This window comes from Halyomorpha halys, unplaced genomic scaffold (genome assembly GCF_000696795.3).
Source record: "Halyomorpha halys isolate HHAL.00 unplaced genomic scaffold, Hhal_1.1 Scaffold1047.1, whole genome shotgun sequence".
Taxonomy (NCBI): Eukaryota; Metazoa; Arthropoda; class Insecta; order Hemiptera; family Pentatomidae; genus Halyomorpha; species Halyomorpha halys.
Window position 1 is genome coordinate 493,019 of NW_027113517.1, and position 18,940 is coordinate 511,958.

The window sequence follows — 18,940 nt, forward strand, 5'->3', positions numbered from 1 at the left end:
ACTTTTTATCTTGATCCAAAAGTGAGGAGAAATAAATATTTAAACATTAAAAAAAAGAAAATCTAAATGTATAGTTCAATTTTCCTCCAAACAAATCTGCACATTTACACCTTAACATTTAATTTCTGGCAAAACTTCGATTTTTTATAAGATAGATTGGTAGTGGCATGAGTGTAGGCAGAGGGGAGCCCCAGCTTCCCCCAACCCTCCTTTGCCACTGCACAAATCCCCTAGATTTTTGGGACCAAAGAAAAAAAGGAAGGGAACAGTGAACTTATTTGATACATGGCTTCATTCTGGAAACATACTATAATTAGGACGGCAATGAAAGGGAAAAATAGTGGCGTCCAAAAAATCATCATGGATAAGTGCAAAACTACCTTATATTTTAATTGTGCAAGCCTTTGGAATACCTTATTATTAATGCATCAAATTCAGTCATTTCATTTTCCATAATTTATTGTGATTATAGGTAATACAAATTTAAAAAGTAATGATTGAACAGGAATAAAACAGCAGAGATATTTTTTGGAATCCGGAATCAGATATTTTTTTGTACCCATCGTTTCAGAATGGAATATATATCTGTATGTATATATGTGTTTGTAATGGGCTGAGGCCTCCTCCCCCCTTGTAATGGGCTGAGGTCTGCTCCCCCCCTTGGGTATAATGGGCAGAGGCTTGCTCCCCCCTTGAGTATAATGGGCAGAGGCCTGCTCCTCCCCCCCTTGGCAAAATTCGGCCTCACCTATGAGTCAAGAAAGGCAATTAAGATATAGTTTTATTTCTATTTTTACTATTTCTGTGTTGATATTTTTTAATTGACTGCTTTACTTTGAATACTTCCTTACACTGCTATCCTACTTGCTACTGCAGGCACTAGTACAAATTAAGGTTCGAGAACTACTTTTTACCTGTACTTATAAGCCAAGAATAAGGTAGATTTCATACTAGTATTTTTTCATTACTCATCATCATCATAAAGAGACAGGAGGAGGAGGAGAGGAAAAGGGAGAGTCCGGATGCTTAAATTTATTTCATTAATTAAAATTTTTTAAAAATATATATGCTCATTTCAATATGCAATTAGACCACCATGCCTGAGGCAGTGATGAGCTGTAAGCAAAGTAGAGATAGCTATTATTAGTAGGGGTACAATCAGTCGGAGATTTTGCCAAACATAGATTACTGCGTCTAGAACTCTGACAGGGACATGTAACACTGGGTTTTCTGATAGAATGGTGTTGAAAGGATAATACGCCTAGTATCTACCGAGCCCTATCACCGTTCTTGATTCTGAAATTGATGATACTTCTTACATCATTCTTGATTCATACTAATTTGTCCTGGATTCATTTTCATTTCTTTTATTTTAATGTAACCTCAACAGTATTACTTTTCCAGGCTTCCAGATAGAATGGTGGTGAGAGAATGGCTTGTGTAGAATTTACCAAGCCCTTTCGGCTGAAGAGAAATTGGTATGTATGGGTGCCCACCAGACTGAACATAAGATGATCTTTTTTTAGCCAAGTCCAACTTTTATTTCTAAAATGAGTAGATTATAAACTCATATACTTTTATTTCAAATAATTCTTTACTAGTTTAATTTTGTATTAATTGACATTCAATGAACAGTTGAAAAGAAAGTTTATTTCGTGAGAAGCATCAGAATGAGTACAAGTTGTAAACTGTGTAAAAACATAAGGGAGCATGTATTATATTTAAAGCACAATTAAATATTTTTTTAAATTGTTATATTTTTTTAAATTTAAATATTTCAAATTGAAATTTAATTTAAGGTTGCCATAGGGTAGCTCAGTGGTAAGGCACTGTGCTGCTAACTCAAAGGACCTGGGTTCAAATCCAGTTGTGACAGATAAATACTTATTCTGTTATTTACCGCAGGTTCGGAAGCCTTCTGGGATCCATCTAGCCTCAGAAAGTATATACATATATTTAATACATTAAATAACCTGGGTAATTTAGGAAAGGTTTGCCAAAGATGCACAATTGTTTTATAAATTGTCATTGCCTCAGTACACATTTTGGGTTCATTATATTGAGAAAATTCATGAAAACCAAAGAAATGATTAAGACATGCTACTTTTAAAAATATATTATTTCTTTCAGCTGTCATTGGTTTTATACTAAAACATCAACATTACTAAAATGAATAATATAGGATATGAATTTAAAAATAAATAAATAAAATAAACATTACATGTTCACCTATGGTTTTTGAATATTGCAGGTCTTTTCTTCTATTTATTTTCTATAAACAGTCATTTTTTTTCCCTAAAGTACTTGGATGACTTTAAATTAAAAGTTTTCTAGTCATCCAATATTCAATCAGAACGATGATTAATTGACAAGATATGTTTCTTCTTGGACTTAAAAGCATTTTTTTAAGATTCTGTCAAAAGTTCTTTACCAATATTAAAATATATATATATAAACATAGATGAAGTAAGAAATAAACACAAAAATTATAAAATAAAAGTTTTTATTAATTCTAAAGTTTTATTTAAAAAAAAAAATCCATGTAAATATAAGTAATAGCTTTAATAAAATATTCTATAATCAAAAGATCAGACTTTAAAAATATAATAAAATGAGACAAACAAAATATTTAAAAACAAAACGATACACACAGTTCATGAATATATCGTAAGAAAATGCAGTAATCAATTATATAAAAAATAAAGTTATCTGAACATAATCGTATATCTTATGATATAAAATAACAATATTTTTTATTCTAAATTTCTCCTAGTGGTTATGTATTAATAATACAACCACTTGTAAAAGTTTCTATCAGGCATAAACTGGCAAACATTTATTATCTTATGTCAAATAGATAATTAATGAACCAAAATAAGAAGGAACTTCATAGAAAAACCTCAATGCCCAATCATTGTTTCATGTTTACATAAAAACTTATCCTATCTATAATATAGTTCAAGGTGATGCTAAATTAATTAATGTCTAGAAATCTTGTCATCCAATCATTATAAAAAACAACAGATTAACAATAACTTATAAAAATAACTTTTGGTTTGCAGCATCACAAGATCAAATACTTCAATAAAATAGTGCTCAAAGTTAAATAAAAACAAAAATGCCACCCCTAACCAAAACTATAAACCCTTTACACAATTTTTTTTTTTTTTGTGCAATGTAATTTTTAGTAATAGGTAAGACTATATGAAATTTCTAAGGTATAATTATTTTATTTTATTTTTTTTAAATTAATCATTAATTAATTAAAACAATTAACACTAATTTAAAATGTTATCATTAAGAAAATTGAGTACATAATGTAACAAGATAGATGTGGATTGAATAAAATGATCACTTCATAAAGATAAATTCAACTAATTGACCTTAAAACAGTGGAATTCGATTCTATTTTAGTAAAAATATTAAGAAAACATTTTAGGAAACTGCTTCTTACAGTTTGTAAGGTATATTCAATATCTTGTAAGACATGTCATACATGCCACGTTCTAACATAAATCAACCTTTAGGCAAGTAATAGAGAGAAAGGCATGGAAGCTTCTGCAAAATACTATACTATAGGGAAGTAGGAGTAAAGGATTCGAAAATGTTTATTCAATAATGTCTCTAGCTCGTATGAAAACCAATCTTAGTTTGTTTTATACATGATTTCTTTATCACTAATGGCATATTGCTAGTAAATAAAACCAAAACATATGTCAAGTTATAAATATCTTTAAATCAAGGGAATGGCACCAAACAGTAATTAAAACAAAATAATAATAAATCATTTACAAGAAAAAAACCAAAACATAAAAATATAATTTAATAGGAAGACAATTAAAAGTCATCAAAAGTCTAATCATGTAACGTGGACAGTCTACACATCAAAAGGTTTCTTCAACTTAAAAAAAAAAAAGAGCTGTCATAAATGTGCGCATTTCAACTTATAAAAAATAATATCCACATAATTATTATTTTAAATTAATCTTAAATTTATTTTTGAAAACTCTTTTCTATAGGAAATTATTATAACATATAGAACATCTGGAAGAAGCTTTGATCGCAAAATATTTTAACCCTTTCCTTGGCAATTAGTGATTAAAGAACAAAATACATTCTTTTAATTTTTTTTTATTAATGTTTAAATTAACAGTTTAGGAAATTCAAGAAAGTAATGGTACCACCAATGTCCCTGTGCTAAGAAGAAGGTTAACAAGTAATACAATAATGTATGCTAATTTCAACAACATTCAAATTTAAATACAATAATTTAAAAAAAATAATAAGTTTGTATTTATAGACAAATTGGAATTGTCTACTATGTATCTTAAAGATAAAATATAAAATACATGTAACAAATAATTATGACATTTGAAAAAAAGATTGATTAATAATAATTAATTTAAAATTCATAGTAAAAGGAATGTTTAATTTTTCTATCAGAAATTTGAAAATCAATAATAAAAGTTTCAATAAAATTAAATATAGGCTATACTTTTTCAATAATAATTAACCACGAAATACTCATCAGTAATTTATTAGGGTGGCAAATAAGTCCTGTTTTAGTTACTTTTTTTTAGGTTTGTTTTAATTACATTAGAACTTTGATTTTTCCTCAACTTTGATGCCAAGCTCATTAAAAAATTTCTGGCTTACAGTATCCACATATTATTTGATAAATTACTTTCCCTTTCATGAAATCATACAGACATTTTGGACTGTAGCAAACATGAAAACAGTCCCATTTTCGATAGTGGGAAAAGCAAAAATTTTTGCCCAAGAATTTAGTACTACGGATGACTAAATAGGCAGGTGAAAAAAGTAATTAAATTTGTGCGAATGGTTTCAGATTCTTATGTGCAATAACCTGTGCTGACTGAGAAGAATTTTGGTTAATGATGAACTTAACAATGTCTATATAGAATACCTAAAGAGACAAGAGCATGGTTGATTCTTAAATATCCTGTTTTAAACAGAGCCATCCAATTGTGGTATGTGGATTCTTGTTGAATATCCTCCCCATATTCCATATGGCTCACAGTTTTCTTTTGTGAAGTCACAAGAAAATTGGTAAATTTATCCAATATATGCCTCCATATTAAATGAAAAATATTAAACCGATTTAATTAAAAAATGATTCACAGAAATGTTTCTCTTATTATTAACAACTCACTAATAAGATCAGAACAATAGTATGAGCACCTGTTTATCCAGTCCTGGAACACAAGATCAGTAATATGAAGATCAAAGGATCAAATATCGACCCCTATATAAAAAGTTCCATACAAAAAGTTAATCGATGCAATTTTAGGATGGTTGGTAGGTTTTAACAATACAACAGGCAACAAAAAATATAAAAAATTTTTAAATCTAAATAAATAGAAAGAAAGAAGAGACTTATTTGCCAAACTAATGTTTTCTTAATTGAAATTGCATTGTTTTAGTTGATAATTTTATATCAAACTTCAATTTTAATAATATACTCTAATATAATTTACCACATAAAATTCAGAACATTAAATTTCTAAAGAAATAAACTAAAATTGGAATGTGTTAATCCACTTTGATTAAACAATATAACACATGGAGGATATAAATGCGAAACTCACATTCTCTGGAGTTCACATACACTTCAGTAATCTATTTTGAAAACACGAAAATCCTCTAATTTCAATATAAGAAGGTTTAAATTTGAATTTTTTAAAAAATATAATGTATGATTACACTATATTTTCTAGAGCATAATTCTGACAAAATCACCTACTTGCACAACCGTTGGTCTAGTAACAGTACTTCCTTTCAAAGTTCTACATCCCTAATCCTTCATGGGTTGTAGCGGTACAGATTTAATTTTTTTTTTAATTACACTAAATTTTCAGGAAAAAAATAAAAGTTTAAAAACCTTGTTTTATTGTAATTAGGAGTTTTTCACGTTTACTCATAAATTTGCTGAAGAGGAGAATGTGAATTAATCAGATAGATCCTTGATATAATTGAGACAGAATGTCACATATGCCTCAACAGATCTTATTGTATTTCTTAATGAAGCCTCGGACTGACTTCATATTTTAATTTAACCTTTTGTTAGACAAACTGAAATTAATGATGGACACTTGAGACAGAATGTCACATATGCCTCAACAGATCTTATTGTATTTCTTAATGAAGCCTCGGACTGACTTCATATTTTAATTTAACCTTTTGTTAGACAAACTGAAATTAATGATGGACACAAATAAAAAAATGGTGTCCTGGGCCTGCTCAATGGCCACCAACCAATCCTCTCTGTCTCTTGTATAACAGAGATAGACAGTTACCGAAGATCCTGCTCCACTCCATCCTTCCATCGGGTTCTTCTGTCTACCCCAACATTCTGGACATTCGTATACGACTTGACAACTCTATCATCACTCATTCTCATAACATGGCCACGCAATTTTAATCTTTGAACTTTGATATAATAGGAGATGTTAATTTCTGTACATGTTCATATCTTGCTTAATTTCTTATTTTGTTTAATTGTTTTACACAAAAATACTAATTGCTAGAAAAATATATTAACCCTTCAAGAGGGAGCACAGCCATAAGGAAATGGTGAATCATTCTTTGACCCTTGTATAAGCAAACAGAACATAGGTAAACGCGTGGTAAAGTAGATTTTAGAAAAAAAACTTAGCCAAGTTTACCTTACAAGATTTGAAGTTAAATTGAAATCGGTAGGTCAGTAAACTTCTTTTAGAAACGTTGTACTAGACATCAGGTTTGATCAATTGTATCATTTAGTTGGGGAAAAAAAAGTAGAAATTGTATCAGGGAGGGTTGTTGATCAAATGTAAAAACTTGGTGCTTAAATGGCGAAGTAGGCTTCTATATTGAATGTTTTAAGCCGTTTCATAACAAATAAACGGTAATGATACTATTCATCCGTACTTTTTATTGTTAAGAAAAGATTTAAAGTTTTTGACAATAAACGAGATTTATAAGAATTACTTTCTATGGAGTCTAGTTATAAAAGTCAAAAATTAATTTTTCTGTCCTTGAAGAGTTAATAACATAATAATATTATGCATTAGTAACATTTTTCTTTTCTTTTTTCTTTTTTTTTTTTTTTGTGAAATTGAAAGAGCACCAGTTATGTGGTCACTCACAACTATTTTTGTCAAAAAATAGGAAGTGATTAATGGAAATATGAATATTAAATAAACAAAAACTAGAATCAAATATAACAAAGGTTTCAACAGGAACGAGAAGTAACTTTTGAATTTTTTTTTTACAAGAAACTTTTAGTTGCATTCAAATAACACCTGTTGCAATGTAACGCTACAATTTATAAAGATCAAATACATACCCAGAGCTGGAAATAAAGCAAAATAGCCTTAGCTAGCCCAAAGTGATATCAATACAGTATTTACAATAACAATCTTCTGTGCATTGGTATCGACAATCACCAGAATTGAGACCAACAACTGTCAGTGTCATCTCAATATTTATAACTGTTGATACATTCTTAAATATGGCATATTTTTGGTAGAGGGAAAGAATCAGTTTCCACGTATGCTTCCTAAAAGTACAGACCAATCATATCTTCATTCTTTCCGCTCAAGCATTAGGATTTGAAGTCATTAACTTAATATCAGCTTCCATCATATCTTTTACAAGTTCCTAAAAACCACAATAAAATAACAATCAGAAAAAATTAAGAAATTTATTGATATAAAATAGCACTCAAAAATTATACATTCAACCAAAATACAATAAAAAATACATATTTGCCCCAATAAAATTAAAATAATATGATTAAAACATGAATTTTTTATTATGTCATAGCATTCTTTAAAACATAACTCTGCAATCTATAATCCATCAGGTCATATAGTGAGAGTGGTATGTAAAACTTTTTAAAAATCTATTTGGGAAATTTAAAAAAGTGACAACGAACTGTGGGAGAAACATTGTAAAATTAGTTTCAAAGGGACTTACATACGTTGGTAATGAAAGGATATGAAAAAATAAATGTTACCAATAAACAATATATTTTTATAAACTATATTCTATCTGAGAGATATAAAAAAAATACCTTTCACTTAGTTATTTAAATATTAATAACAGACAAAAGAAAACCTATTTCTACTAAAATTCATATCACAAATTCATAAAAAACAATATGCCATTTAAGACATTTTTCAAATTTTATTATCATAACTAAATAATAACGAAGAACCCTGTATTCCTATTCACATTAGTTGGCAGATAAACAAACTGATTTTTTATAAATATCTGTACATATCAAAATGTATCCAAATGCCTTTCATCATTTTTATATACAACAAATACTATTAGAAGATGGTTGGGAGTGCGGTCAAAATGAAATATAATAAGTTAATGTAACCTATTTACATTAAATTATTTGTGTTTCATTTTGACCGCACCCCAACCATCTTCTCCTAGTACATCATCCACGGTTAACTATCTCTCTTAATTAACAAATACTATTATTTAAAAATACTCAAGATGTAATCAAAATATATAAGTGTAATTTAAAGTACAGCCTAAATAAAGCCATTTAAAAAAATTGTATGTTGCTTATGTACTCAAGCATGTCTGAGAAACATTACCACAATGGAAACTTCACGCAAAATTGTAGATATGCGTATGCACACACCATGAATAGGAATGATTAGTGACACATGAATTCATTTCTGTTTTTTAAAAAGGTCAAGAAGGCACCAGATGATTTTGTAATAATATAATTGCTCAACATTTCTCATGCATTACATTACCTTGAAATTCAGCCTTGGCTTCCAACCTAAAACTTCCCTAACTTTAGTTGAGTCCCCCAGTAATGATTCCTAGAATATTAAAATAATACAATTACTGTTCATGTTATTATTGTATTTTTTTTTTTTTTTTTCGTATAAAGCAATATAAGATGAATAATAAAAGAATTATGAGTATTTTGTAATTATTTGTTTTGTTTCGGGGACACACAGTGTCGAATATGCTAGTAGAATGACATGTAAGTCTCGAAAAAAATAGGACTAAAGATATGATAAAATTCAATAAACAGGACAAGTCCCTTAAAAGGAGGATGTAAGACATCGAGTACTGAAGTACTTGAAAACAAATAACTACAAAATATTACATATCTTAAGACACAGATTAAATAATAAATTAATAATACATAATATATTGAACTAATCAATCATCATACCACTTCAGTTGGGCGGAAATATTTAGGGTTTACTTTTACTCTAATAATTCCAGATAATTTTTCCTTTCCAACTTCATTTAAACCACTCCCTTCCCAAATTATTTCTACCCCAATATACCGGAATGATTCTTCAACGAATTCACGAACACTATGAGCTTCTCCTGTAGCTACAACAAAATCATCTGGTTTTTCGTATTGTAGCATTAACCACATGGCCTGAAATTTAATAAAATTGTTAAATTCATGTTATAAATCAGAACAGTGATATGGAGAGTCAATATTACCTCAACATAATCTTTAGCATGTCCCCAATCTCTTTTCGAATCCAAATTTCCCAATTCAAAATAATCAAGTAACCCTAAAGATATTTTAGCTACTGATCGGGTAATCTTCCTCGTTACAAAGTTTTCTCCTCTTCTTGGACTTTCATGATTAAAAAGTATTCCATTGCAGGCAAACATTCCATATGCTTCTCTATAGTTGATGACAACCCAGAATGCATAGAGCTTAGCACAAGCTAGAAACACACAATGCATCTCAGAATTCAATAAAATATAAATTTTCATGAAAATCAGAGACACCTATTGATGTACAGCAAATAATTTTTAAAAAAAATTGAATTATTAATTGAAGCATTTTATAGTTAACTAATCATAAAAGCATATACATTTACAGAAAATAGTTTAACAAAAATATACTCAGTTTTATTTAAATATACACATTGCGCAATAATTCAAAGTATTACCATATGGTGATCTTGGATAAAAAGGAGTGGTTTCTTTTTGTGGTATTTCTTGAACTTTGCCATACAATTCTGATGTCGATGCTTGATAAAATTTTACTTTTTTTTCCATACCACATGTTTTTATGGCATCTAAAAGTCTCAATGTTCCAACTCCATCTACTTCTGCTGTATATTCACTCAAATCAAATGAGACCTAAAGTAACCCACAATTATTATCATTATCTACAAATTAATTCTAAATCCTTAAATCATAATTATTAAAGCATCATTAGTTATAAATAACACAATCGAAGGGTTTATTGCAAAAAGGGGGTAGTTCCCATTTCAGAAACAAAATTGAAAAATTATTTTTTAATTAACAGAATATATAAGTCCAAACTTTCCCATGGTGAACTTAACACCTCCTCTATACAGCAAATCCTTTGATTGAGTAATTGAATTGAAAAACATTTTCTGTCCATTACACACAATCTTCAAATAACAGCTGTGTATCTATAGAAATTGTATTCCTTTGATGATGTTCAAATTCAATTTTAAAACGGTTTAGGAGTTTTGAATAAATTTTTTTTTGCACTTAATTACTCAGACCCTCATAAATGAAAAAATTAATGTAGATTTGGAAAAAATGGCCAAGGGACATTTTAAACTCCACTACTCAATTATATTATATTTAATAAATTAAAGTATTTATTTTTAAAACAATATAATGAAATCCTATGATGGAGGGAATAATAAAAAAAGTTAATTCTTATAAGCATAATCAATGATATCAAAGAAACAGCTCACTTTAACATGAGTTTGTGCAGCCAGATTATAAATCTCTGCTGGTTTTACTTCACTTATAATTTTTACTAAGCTACTGCTATCAGTCATATCTCCATAGTGCAATTTTATCTGACCACCATGATGAGCAGCTGGTTTTGAATATAAATGTTCTAGTCTTCCTGTGTTAAAAGAACTAGAACGACGGATTATACCATGAACAAAATATCCTTTGCTTATTAGAAACTCAGCTAAATAAGAACCATCCTGGAAACATAACAAAAGATTAATTTAAAATCAAATTAAAAATAATAGCAACAGTAATCCCCTGTGTTTACCTGGCCAGTAATACCAGTAATTAATGCTATTTTCCTCTGGTTGCTTGGTTCACCACAGTCCATTGTGTATCATTCAGTAAAGTTAACAACTCAGTTGGAAGCATGTGGCATAACTACTTATACCATAATATATGAATAATGAAGTTCAAAATAGTAGTGATAAGATAAAACACCAGTTAACAAGGAAAACCTCTGCTGAACCTCCTTGTAAAGTATAACCTTACTCACACCTCTCACCTTCTCTTGCTATGAATGTCATTCTTTTATTCAAATTAGTCTGTTCAAAATAAAAATCAATTGGAAACTTAAATTACTATAAAAATTATATTGCACCTATTACAGTACAATGTCTGCTGGATACACCACTTCTTATACTAAACAGGTTTGTTTGGAATTGCTAACTTTGTTTTATAATTTTAAGCATTACTATCACAACAGAAGAGAAGATGATAAAGAAAAAGAAAATTAAGTTAGTAAAATTGATCTATTATTTTTGTTGGATGAGCCTATTTTTAACTATTAAAAAATGTTGCATTTTTTAGATTAATCGAACTCAAGACAAAGTCAACATATATTTATATAGAGTAGAATATTTGGAAAAGATGTTAAGAAATAAGGAAATGTCAATGGAGCAAAGGCAAGTTACTTTTCAAATTGAAATTGATTTTTTTTTTTTTAAATCATTCATATACCTACCTAGAAACTTCTTAACTTATTATTCATTCTTTCCAACATTTGTATAAAACTGTTTTTCTGTTACAGAACAAAACTAGACGAAGAACTTGCAGAAATCAAGAAACAACTTTTAGATAGTGAAAATGAGTTAAAACATTGTTATGGTGAAAACAGAAAAACATTTATAATTGTTGTTCTTTTCATGTTCTTTAGTTTCCTGTTTTATGTTGTATATATAATGATTGTAGGACCTAAATAATTTTTTTTTATAATTTTTACATTTTTTATATATTTATATATTTTTAAATAAATTATTTTTTTTATATGGAATATAGTTATTACGCAATGCAATAAAATGAGGAGTTAATAATTATTACTATTAGTAATTTTATTTAATAGGTCTGTTCCACTGACCATGTTTTAAGTTGTATATTTATTGATTGTTGGGCCTAAATAATATTTTATGTAATGTTTACATCGCTCTATTACATAAAAAAGTTTTTATTGATCAACATTAAATATTTCATTTTACATTTTCATTCAATCCAAACAAAAAGTAGCAGAATTAAATGACCAATCATATAATTTACTAAATGGTTGTTGGTCTTCATTATGTGGATAGGGAGTACCCCCTAGTTTTTTAAATATTTTTATAATTCATATATTTTTGTATTTTTCATATATTTGTATATTTCCTCTGTATTTTTAAATAAATTATTTTTTATATTTATTATTGTTATTACTTTAGGCAATAAAATCAGCAGCTTATAGTCATTACTATTGATAATGTTATTTTATAGGTCTGTTATAATTACCACTTTTAAATGTTTTATATTATATATATGATGATTGTTTAACTTAATTTTTTTTTTTATTTCATGTAGTTTTATTGGGTTATAAAATAAGTTCGTAGAGTTTTTCAATATTTCAATTTAATCCTCTCTGTGTTTATAAAATCATGTTTACTTGGTCAATAATGTCAACATATTCTAAAAACGTTATAGTTAAGGTGCTTTTAAACATCAGTTTCAACCAAGATCACTTATCTTTAAGTGGTATTTTGCTTGCTCAAAATGGAAAATTAAAAAATTTGTTTAGTCATTTAATTATTTTTTATTTCCGAAAAGGAAAACAGCTGCTCAGATGGTTAACAAAATTTGCAGTATGTATGGTGATGATGCCTTAGGAGAAAAATCGTCTGTAAGTGGTTTGCTCGGTACAGAACCAGCAATTTTGACTTGGAAGACGCAAAACGCTCGGGTCGTCCTTCAACTGTTGATAATGACCAAATTCAAGCATTGGTCACAGACAACCCTCACTAGAGGGATATCGCAGAAACGCTTAACATATCTCATGCAAGTGTCAAATCATTCGTGTCTCACAATCGCAAAGGCATAGTTTTCCATGGTTGAGATGCGATCCCTCATCCACTCTATTCACCAAATCTTGCCACAACAGATTTTCACTTATTTCGGGCCCTTCAGAACTCGCTTAATTGGAAACTCTTTAATTCGCTCTAGGACTGCAAAACTCATATTGAGGAGTTCATTGCACAAAAATCTGAGAAGTTCTCAAGAAGAGGACGGAATTAAAAAATTACCTGAAAGATGGCAACATGTAAGATCAATATAGGTCATATTGATTAAAAATATTTACAAGAATCTGAAATTTTTATTGAAAACACCATTAAAAAAACGCTATGAACTTATTTTACAACCTAATATTTTAATCAATAAAATGAATAACTTATAGTTATTACTATTGATAATGTTATTTAGTAGGTCTGTTCCAATAACCAAAGTTGACAGTAAAAAGTGGTCATTGGAACAGACCATTTATAAAAGAATTATAACTTTGACTGGAATCTTGTCATAGTTCATCCTTTGACAAAAATATTGAATTATATGATTAATTAAACAAAATGAAATTAGTTCAAATTTAGAATAAATTGTTAAATTTCTCATTGTTTTATCAAAATTATCTTAATAAATTTTTTTGAGAAGATATTCTGGAGTCCAGTCAGTGAATCTATGATCATCATATACACATTAATCAACTTTTGTTATTGGTAAATAATAATGATTTTAGTCTTTAACAATATTGCATTATGGTATCCATTTCAAGTAAATAATATTTGATTCCTCCATTATATTTCTATCTGACAACAAAATTTGAACTTGAAGTGGCTTTTAAAATATGATATGTGTATGGTTAGCAGTATTTTCTATATTTTACTTTCATCAGAAATTTTCAATGAATAAACCACCATAATTTTAATTTAAAATCAACAATTCAGTAACTTCAAGGAACATCTACTAAGCCAACACCATAAAATCAAATAAATCAACGCAATATTTGGCTTATCTATATCCAGCAACATGCAGATTATCACTTACTCTGGCGTGAAACTGCCTGTTAGTAGCAAAATATTTTCTATCTACAACTCTTATAATTTTGCTCATGATTGGGTGCAAGGTACCTTCTATTAGTTTAAGATGAGACAAAGTATGATAGTAAGAATGAAGGATGTGTTTTTCTTCCGGAGAACATTCCAGAAAGGATTGAAGAAGATTCAACCGATTGAAAGAGAATATTAATGAGGTGTTAACAGTTGACTGTAGATTTAATATGCAGAGAAGAAAGTTGGGGGTGCGGTCAGTATTGATAGTTTCACTTATTTGTGTAACATTACTGACAGCATTATCAACCATCTTCTCTTAGAGAATAATAATGGAAGAAAACATTGAGAAGTGGAATGGAGGGAGATAATAATAGGAATAGACCTACTTTGATAAAATTCTATCCAACAATTCATTCATAAATGCTTTCTGTCCTACTATTAACAATTTCTTATAGAGCATAGAGATTTTTGCACCAAACCTCATGATTTCATAAAGAACACCAACGCTTTATGCTCCAGCTGTGTTCTTTCACTAACTACAGAGAACGTTGTCTGGACATGCTGTACAATGAACCTACACTTTTAAGGCAATAAGTGTTAAAAAACAGAAAAACCGAATTCAACTTCTGCTTAAATAATAACAATTATTGTGTTTTGGTTGAAACTATCCGGTTTGGTCTAAAATATACGTTCGGGTTAGCAACAATTAGCCTACTGATATATAGAAAATCACGGGGATCAGTCCCACTGAAAGTACATTGTCGAAAGAATGGACGAAGTAATATCTCTTACTGGTGTGGCCATAAATTCATAGAAAATTACAGGTTTCCTAAAAAAAAAGTTAAGGCTCAATTATATTGAGACAGTTTACAATCTTAGAGAGAGATTATGGCCCACAAAAGTTTCCATTCGCTACTACCAATCTAAATTGGCTCCAAAAAAAAAACCTGTGTTTCCCCTCTACTCCTGTTTAAAACAAGGATTCCCTCCACTCTTAATTTTCATTTAGTCGTTCTTATTTATAATTCGTGGCGGGACGGTATAAGATTTAGCTGAAAGTTGGATAGCCGTCTCCAACAACTCTCAGGCATTCTCTTGGGAAACCAACCAAGCAACTATGATGGCTTGTTTGCTATCTAAAAAAAAAAAAGCCTCCAGGCCAGAGAGTAGCAAGTAATGTGCAACTATTCTCGGGAAATGCTTATAATCTACTATTTAGCCAATGAACATGATTTCGTTGGACGAATTTACTAACAACTAGTGAATTTAACGACGAATAGATAGTAAATTCACTCAACATAATGCTTAAGAAATATCGCTAACAGTGAATTGATAATATTCGTTAATTTTCAAAATCGTCCAATGCACATTTAAATTAATATTTATTAACAAATGTTTTTATCATATTTAAGTTTCAGGATTTGAACATATTTAATTTATAGAATAGCATTTCTACATACGCAGATGTTTTTTCTTTCGAATATTTATACTGAAAAATAAATCATAACATATTCATACATTGGTAACATTGCGTAGATTGTGCTTGGCCAAACACCGGCCTAAAGACAAACTTAGTGTAGGTTTCATTTAATAGATGTTTTAAAAGAAATATTCATCATGAAGTTAGTGAAGTAAGCAAGCTTTTTATTTTTTTACCTTAATTTTTTATAAAACTAATCTTTGAGGCCTTTACTATTTGATATATTGACTACCCAAAGCTAATAAAAATATTTTTGTAGGTTTTTAATGAAACTTAGTCATGAAACAGTTACTATTGAATTAAAGAATGGTACTCAGGTCCATGGAACCATAACAGGTATGATTATTGTTTTATTCTGTTTTAATAGTAAATGTTATAGAGGATTGGTTCGTCTATTAATTAATATCCATGCTGTGTTTAGATACTGTATCACTTATTGTTTTTCTCTATTAGTTTCTCGCTGTTGCATTAAATTTCTGGTATTGTACAAAATTATTCGTTGTTTAAAATAACAAATGCTTTAGTGATGAGCTAATGTTTCATTTCTATTTAATTTTGTCCGTTTTGTGGGTTATATATTTAACACTGTTACCATTAATTTTGTGTAAAAGTATATTGCATTTATAAGTCAAATTTGGTTTTGATGGCTTTTAGTAATCGGCTCAAAAACTTACGTGAGATAGTGTAAATAATGTTTTAACTATTGGAGATAACTTATCTTTCTATGATTTCTCAACTGCTGCTTTAAAATTGTTCTTTTAATATTTTATAAAGCCTGCTCAAATATATTTAATTTACTTCTTTACTTGTTATTAGTATATATTTTAAGTGCAAGATAAGACCGGGCCTAATTCTGAGATTTTGGTGGTCGGGTGTCCTGAGAAGGATTCACTTCTATTATTTTATGATCTTGAGACCAACCAATACTGTTTATATTATAATTAATTGTTTTTAATTCCATATCAATTAAGTTGAGGCCTTTTATCGAATAATCCAAAATCTCCCTCCAGTTTTATAAAAAATAGTGTAATTTTAAATTCTGTCTCCTCTATGTATCAATTTGTAAAGCCAAAATAATTTGATGTGAGATTTTGTTGTTTGGACTTGAGGGATCATAAAACATGTATTTCTATTAAAATCTTAGATTTAAAATTGTTCACGCCTGCAATACTTCATCTTACTTTTAAATTACAGAAGATAGCAAAAATGTAGGTTTTATGATTCCGAAATATTTGGACATTATTTGACAGAATTTCTTCCATTAAATTAATTTTCAAGTCATATTTGGTAGAAATTAATATCAAGTGGTATCCACCAAAAGAAACCTAGAAGTCACTATATTTAGTAAAATATATGTATTGTTTCTATTTATTTTTGTTTATATTAAAAGATAAGGAATTGGAATCAAAAATATTTTACTTGTTTCAGGTGTTGATGTAGCTATGAATACACACTTGAAAGCTGTAAAAATGACTATTAAAAACAGAGAACCTGTACAATTGGACACATTAAGTATTAGGGGTAATAACATCCGTTATTACATTTTACCCGACTCATTACCACTAGAAACCTTATTGATAGATGACACACCTAAAGCTAAAGCAAAGAAGAAGGACTCATCTCGAGGTAATGATTGTTTAATATCATTAAAAATATTTCCATTTTTTAACCACATTTTTGTTCATTTTCATTGAATCTTTTAATCTCATTAATTTACCATTCCTTATTTTCTACCAAAGCTTCTATTTATTCTTTTATCAGCCCGTCCTCATCTTTTAACTTTTTATTTGAACTTCCTAATTTAGTGAACTGTATTCAGTACCCTCTCTTAATGGCCCTATATACATTTTTTTTAAATTTTATATATATGGTCCATTGTTTCCTGTTCGGTAAAACAAATGCATTAATTGTCAGAAATGCATGTTTCACCTCCATTTCTATTCAAGACATTGGTAATATGAAGACCATAACTGGTGAAGATAGGTGTCCAAAAAGATTGAGCATGATAAAAATATAATGAAATTATAAGTTTTACTACTCCTAAAACACATTAATGAGCAAATTTTCTTCTAAACTTTCCACCTAGATCCTTTCCTGGCCCTTCACTGTTTATTTACATTCTTATGATGTCGTCAAAGTAATATTAATTTTTTTTTAAGTATATAATTAATCGATTTTATATTTTTAGGTGGAGCACCACGTGGAAGAGGTAGAGGTCGTGGAGGAAGAGGCCGAGGGAGGGGAAGAGGTAGAGCTCGACGCTGATGAAGAAAAATATTTTTTCAATTTTTTGTATATCAGTTTTTTTTTGTTTTTTTTTTACTGTGAATGTGTGAAGTAATTTTACAACTTTTGTTTATCAAAGTGGAATTCTGTAAGTTATCCACTTTTAAAAATAAATTCTTAATCAATACCTTATTTTCTGATTTTAATATTACGAACCACTAGATCACTGATTTTAAATTTTTTCTAATTACATTTGATCACATTGTATTAAAATATTTTTCATTTTTAAAGAATTACATGTTTTGTTTAATCAAATTCCTCTATTTCTTTTTCTAATGGATACAATTTCAAGCTAAAAATAACTGAGCCAATATTTTTTGGAAACAATTAATTTTAAAGTATTTATAATTATTCAAAATTATTAAATGTTTTATTTATTACGGCTCATCAAATTCCTTTTATAGTTTTTTTTTTCTCAAATGTTTTCTAATACATAAAATTTAAAATTAGGATTAATGAAACCCTTATTGTTTGAAAACAATTCATTATAAATAGTCTGCATGATTATCAAAATGATTAAAACTATTAAACTTACTAATTTTATTTATTTAAAGTTTAAACTATTAAAAACAATTCTTTTTTTTTTTTTTTTTTCATTACCATCCTTTTAATTTTATTTCCTCAGTCAAGCCATGTTGTGTATTATAGCAGCTCTTCATTACTCTTGAGCCCAAAATAGATGCCAGTTTGATTCTAGCCTATAAGGGTTGAGTTTCATTTTGTAGCAGAATCTCAACATAATCTTGACCTACCTAAGTAGAAAACTTTTCGGATACTCTTGAAGTTTTCACAATAATCGAGAATGAATAGTTGATCTTAAGTATTGGTAGAATAATATTTGGAAATCTGAATAGCAGTTATTGCTTAATAAAGAACCAATTTGAGTGGTTCAGGCAACATATGCCAAGTTTTTTAAAGTTAAGAAGAAAATTTGTGTAATAAAAATGGCCAATAGCTTAAGTGGATTTGATTTTATCCATCCTGGACAAAATCAATTAATATACAGCCAAGATGTACAAAATCAAAAAATAGTTTTTATTCC

At 28.6% G+C, this 18,940-nt stretch overlaps 3 protein-coding genes across 3 annotated transcripts; 2 read left to right on the forward strand and 1 right to left on the reverse strand.

The window, feature by feature from the left end:
* Positions 1–3,590: 3,590 nt before the first annotated feature.
* Gmd (GDP-mannose 4,6 dehydratase) lies at positions 3,591–11,252 on the reverse strand. The gene is made up of 7 exons (XM_014432346.3): positions 11,057–11,252; positions 10,743–10,985; positions 9,957–10,149; positions 9,496–9,728; positions 9,212–9,427; positions 8,781–8,849; positions 3,591–7,662 (listed from the first exon to the last, which is right to left on the reverse strand). Exons 1-7 carry the CDS (start codon positions 11,117–11,119, stop codon positions 7,600–7,602), a joined length of 1,080 nt encoding a protein of 359 aa, XP_014287832.1. The 5' UTR covers positions 11,120–11,252; the 3' UTR covers positions 3,591–7,599.
* Positions 11,253–11,265: 13 nt separating this feature from the next.
* Positions 11,266–12,461, forward strand: LOC106688065 (uncharacterized). The gene is made up of 3 exons (XM_014432347.3): positions 11,266–11,438; positions 11,599–11,693; positions 11,819–12,461. The coding sequence occupies exons 1-3, from the start codon at positions 11,403–11,405 to the stop codon at positions 11,988–11,990; spliced, it is 303 nt and encodes a 100-aa protein (XP_014287833.1). The 5' UTR covers positions 11,266–11,402; the 3' UTR covers positions 11,991–12,461.
* A 3,134-nt stretch (positions 12,462–15,595) lies between these two features.
* SmD1 (small ribonucleoprotein particle protein SmD1) lies at positions 15,596–18,025 on the forward strand. The gene is made up of 4 exons (XM_014432333.3): positions 15,596–15,763; positions 15,872–15,948; positions 17,041–17,238; positions 17,801–18,025. Exons 1-4 carry the CDS (start codon positions 15,750–15,752, stop codon positions 17,875–17,877), a joined length of 366 nt encoding a protein of 121 aa, XP_014287819.1. The 5' UTR covers positions 15,596–15,749; the 3' UTR covers positions 17,878–18,025.
* Positions 18,026–18,940: the final 915 nt, after the last annotated feature.